This window comes from Gossypium raimondii, chromosome 10 (assembly GCF_025698545.1).
Source record: "Gossypium raimondii isolate GPD5lz chromosome 10, ASM2569854v1, whole genome shotgun sequence".
Taxonomy (NCBI): Eukaryota; Viridiplantae; Streptophyta; class Magnoliopsida; order Malvales; family Malvaceae; genus Gossypium; species Gossypium raimondii.
The window spans coordinates 20,904,523-20,908,901 of record NC_068574.1 but is presented as its reverse complement, the minus strand read 5'-3'; the positions used below and the strand labels follow the sequence as shown (position 1 = coordinate 20,908,901).

At 35.1% G+C, this 4,379-nt stretch overlaps 1 protein-coding gene and 1 pseudogene across 1 annotated transcript; both read right to left on the bottom strand.

The window, feature by feature from the left end:
* Positions 1 to 300: 300 nt before the first annotated feature.
* On the bottom strand, positions 301 to 2,948 carry LOC105775337 (CBS domain-containing protein CBSCBSPB1-like; annotated as a pseudogene).
* A 115-nt stretch (positions 2,949 to 3,063) lies between these two features.
* On the bottom strand, positions 3,064 to 3,663 carry LOC105775336 (uncharacterized). The gene has a single exon (XM_012597858.2). It carries the CDS (start codon positions 3,661 to 3,663, stop codon positions 3,064 to 3,066), a length of 600 nt encoding a protein of 199 aa, XP_012453312.2.
* Positions 3,664 to 4,379: the final 716 nt, after the last annotated feature.

The window sequence follows — 4,379 nt, the reverse complement described above, 5'->3', positions numbered from 1 at the left end:
TTTTTGTAAATAAAGAACAGAAAGTGTATAAATAGATGGTTGAATAATACACATCCAGAAAAGATCATTGCCAATAAGCCATTAACAAAGTAGCCTCATAAACAAAGAATTAGTTCTTAAGTTCTGCCTAAATTTCATGAAAATGACATAAAACTACATCAAAGTTCAGAGTCGAACTTTGTTCATAAGAACATAAAATAAATCATTGTCAAGAAACAATTTTGCAGCATGTCATATATGTTGAGCATCCAAAGGAAATGCAGAGTTCTAAATCAAAAAAATAAAATAGATACCAATTAGTGGGTATAAATAGACCTATTAGAAAAGATCAAATCCATTGTTTACTTGACTCACTTTGTCAATTGTCAATATACACAACAAAAGTCAGTATGAATACATGCTATGAACTCCATAATTTTTCACAAGGTACTAAAGACAAAACTATCCATCAAAGCAATGTGATCCAAACCAACAACATGTAGATTCCTTCACTGATTTATATGATCTTCACAATCTAATCAAGCCTCTTAAATAACACTACTCCAGAGAATGAACTACTATCGGAAAACTGCAGAGTTTATTCGACATTCTTGTATCTTTTTTGTAGTCGTTAAAACTGTGTCATCTGGTGAAACTATTACAATCCTGACAGAAAGGCATCATATTAAGCAAAGTTACTCAAAATACCATAAAGGACCAAATAAATCTGCATTAAAAAGAAAAAAGAAAAGTATTACCTACTTTAGATTGTCAGCAATTATTATTGACAGTGAGGGCCTGAGCATTTGCTCTCGAAGTGTCTCAATGAATGTATTCTGACCTGCATATCACCTCAAAAGGCAGCATAGACTTAAAAATGTTAAAAGTGGTCAGCTGATAGCTAAACTATAAAAACAAAAACGATTAATACAAGGACCAACAATAAGCAGAAATGGCACAAAAAGACAACTATTGAAGATAAAAGATAAAACTATCTACCAACCAGAGAAAGATGTTCCCCAATTTTTTTCTACACCTTCAACAGCAGCAATAGCTTTTCCCTTTTCCGCTGCCCTTTCCATTGGAGCAATAGCATCATACAGACACTTAGCTATATCAAGCAAAGCAATGACCTCCCCATTCTGTACAACAGGCAAGTGTCTAAATTTTCCTGTTTAGAATGATCTCAAAACAATATTGGAGGGTAAGAAAAAGTAAAATATATCACATCAAAGGGTGGTTGTCAACCACAAAACCCAACCTTGCACCATCTTCTGGAGCGCCTCCACAGCAAGAGTATCAGAAAGAACAAATACCGGGTTCTTTGTCATTACTTTAGAAACTGGTGTTTCCTCCATATTAAGCTCCCGAGCAATCACTCTTGTTACTACGTCCTGTAGGAATGAAGAATCAATAAATAAGAGACATGCTAATTATCATAGTTCATAAAGAATAAATTTGTAAGCATAAAGAAGGTTTTTCACGCCAACACGAAATCCAAAATGCCTGAGAGAGCAAGGTGGAAGATATCATATCAGAGTAAAGAAACTAGTTCATGTAGTTATCTCCACTTGTTTTGAGATTGAAATAAAGGGAATTTGTTATAGTCTGGAAGGATTTAAGCCATACCTTGTCCGTGAGAATCCTGCAAAGCAATGCATTAGAATCAGTAAGCAATAAAGCATCAACCTTAGAGCAGCCATCCTCCGGCAGGCCTCATAAGTGGTGGTACTTTCTGGTACCGTTAAGGCCTTTGAGAGCCTCAACTTCTTCACAGTACACTCTCCAGCAAGTCCCCTTTCCACAAGCAGTTGAAACAAAAAAATTCATTGCTATTTTTTACTTTTCAAGATGAAATATTACAATGATTAGCATATTTAAACATTTTCCATCACTAATTTCACAGAATGCATGTACCTCCTGCTCCGATAAAGTGCAAGTCAGCTGTGATATCCGTTCGTCCAGGTTCCAATACGAGTTCGAACCCACAGAAAACCACAGCGATAATCGACAGAGAGGAATGAAGGAATGAATGAATGAAGGAGGAGAGTGGGGGATTACTGGAAAATCGATAATCTCAGGGAAATTTTCTAACAGAAATGAAGGAATGAAGGAGGAGAGACTGGGCGTGAAAGTGCAGAGGAGAAAGTTTGTGGGAGAAAACGACAGGTTAATTTGGTCAATTTTCAGCCAAAAGCACTTCAAGCTGAAGAAAAGGAGAGAGAAGTGCTTTTCGGATGGTGAAATAATCTGGAGAGAAGGAGGCTGTTCTTCATTCTTTTTAAGGGAAAAAGACTTTTTCAATGAAAAGTCCTTCTAAAACGGGCGGAAGAATGGGGCCTAAGCTGGGCCGTTCCTTCCGGACCATCCTGCTCCAACTGGTCTCTAGCCTGGTTAGCCGAAATGTCTCTTGGGCCCTAGCCCGTGGTAATTTCTTCTGAAATTTGAAAGTATTTACTAGCGTAATTAGAGGCCAAACTGGATCCCACTTTTGGTCCAGCATTTCCTTTGATAATCGGGCCTACACCAATTTTAGGGCCCACTTCCTGAATCTTGCCTTTATTATTATTTATTTTAATTAAATCTGTCTGACCGTTGTGGGAGTCAATATCTTGTCTATGTTGATTTCCATTAACAATTCATTTCCCTTTAAAGCTCCGAAAATCAGACGAATCTCCATCAAAAATTCCTTTATTAAAATTCCTATTATCCGGGCCACTAAAATGAGATCCTTCATTTTCCCTTCCTCGGTTTCCATTGGATTTTTGAACATTATCTTTAAATTTCTGCCTTGATTTCCTTTCAACGATCATCCATGGCCCGTAATTCTCGTCCTTCTTCTCCGATCCTTCCACGACCAAATTCTGATTTTCCAGTATCATTTCAGGCAAATCATATCTCCCGTAATCCAACCGTTGGCCCAGGATTTCTAAATGGATAGAGGTTTTCCAGGTTTTCCACATTACCATATCTCCCACAGTGAAAGCATATAGTAGATAAAAATTCGTATTCCACCTTTTGTGATCGACCATTGATCAAAATTTGGGAAACCAATGGCTTTCCCAAATTAAAATAAACTGTTATTCAGGCAAACTGTCCCCTCGTCCTACTGTCAGTATTCATATCTAACTTAACCACTTTTCCAACCAATCCCCTGATTTCTGTAATGATTTTACGGTTATACAAATAACTAGGTAGAGCAGGGAATCTAATCCAAGCCATTACTATGCTTGGATAAGCCTGTGTAGGGTCGAAAGCCAATGTCCACGGTTGAACGGTCAAGTACTGACCAAATATGGTCCATGGCCCTTCAGAAAGAGCCTTTTTGCAATCCTGCTTGTTTTGAAAATTGACTAGGAAATAGCCATTTTCAATATTCATCATGTGCAAAGGTGCTGAAGGTTTCCACATATTATAAATTTTATTCTGCAAAACCGAGAAACCAATGTTATGACCAAATAGTTTTAAAATCACAATGTTATCTATACCCTGAATGAGGATTTGATGAATCCTGGCTGAGAAGGTTATAGAAGGCACGTCATTCACAAAAGTCCTCTGAATGTCCCCTTCCAAAATATCAATAGCTTCCTTTTCTTCCGAGCCTTTGAAAACATCCTCTGCCGCAGGGCTGACGAGCTTATCTCTCCAGGAGGTAGGTTGATCAGATGGCAGATCAACCCTCATGCCATCACTCGTGTCCTTCTCTTTATCTTTGAATCTAACCTTTTTAACTCCTCCACAATGGATTTTTCAAAACCAGAATTTTCACGGAGAATAATCATCTTTAATTTTTGTTATTTAACCCTTTAGAATATTCATTCCACGTGTCGTTTTTTAAATTGAACAAGAACCTTGCAGTTCACATTTTTTAAATTCAAAGTAACGTAACTAAGTCACATAACTAACTAGTACCGAGTATAAAAAAATAATAACATAATAAAGTAATGCAAATTTATTACTATATTCGATATCTACTATTATTATTATACTAGAATTGTTCCCCGCATTCCTCAGGAATTTTCAATTTTAATATAATTAATAACAAGTTTTAACAAATGAAAATTTATTAAATAATAGTCATCCAAAATTTTTATCTTTAGATTGCATAATATTAATATTTTACATTTACATATTTATGAAAATTAGACTTATTTTCCTTCTACAGGTTTGAATGTGGATTTTAAGTTGAGTTGTGAGTTAATGTTTTGAAAAATAGATAAAAGGAAATAAATTAAATAATTTTTATTTTTAAAATTGAAAAATGTTTAATAAATATAAATAAAAATTATTTTATTAATGAAAACATGAAAACATATTTAGTATCCTTTTCTAAAATAGAAGTATGAGAAATAAAATAAAAACAATTACATTTATACGGATTAAAATTAAGGTTCAAATTT

Bases quoted from the DNA above. Each gene is read 5' to 3' on its own strand.
- LOC105775336 (XM_012597858.2), bottom strand. From the start codon at position 3,663: ATGAGGGTTGATCTGCCATCTGATCAACCTACCTCCTGGAGAGATAAG.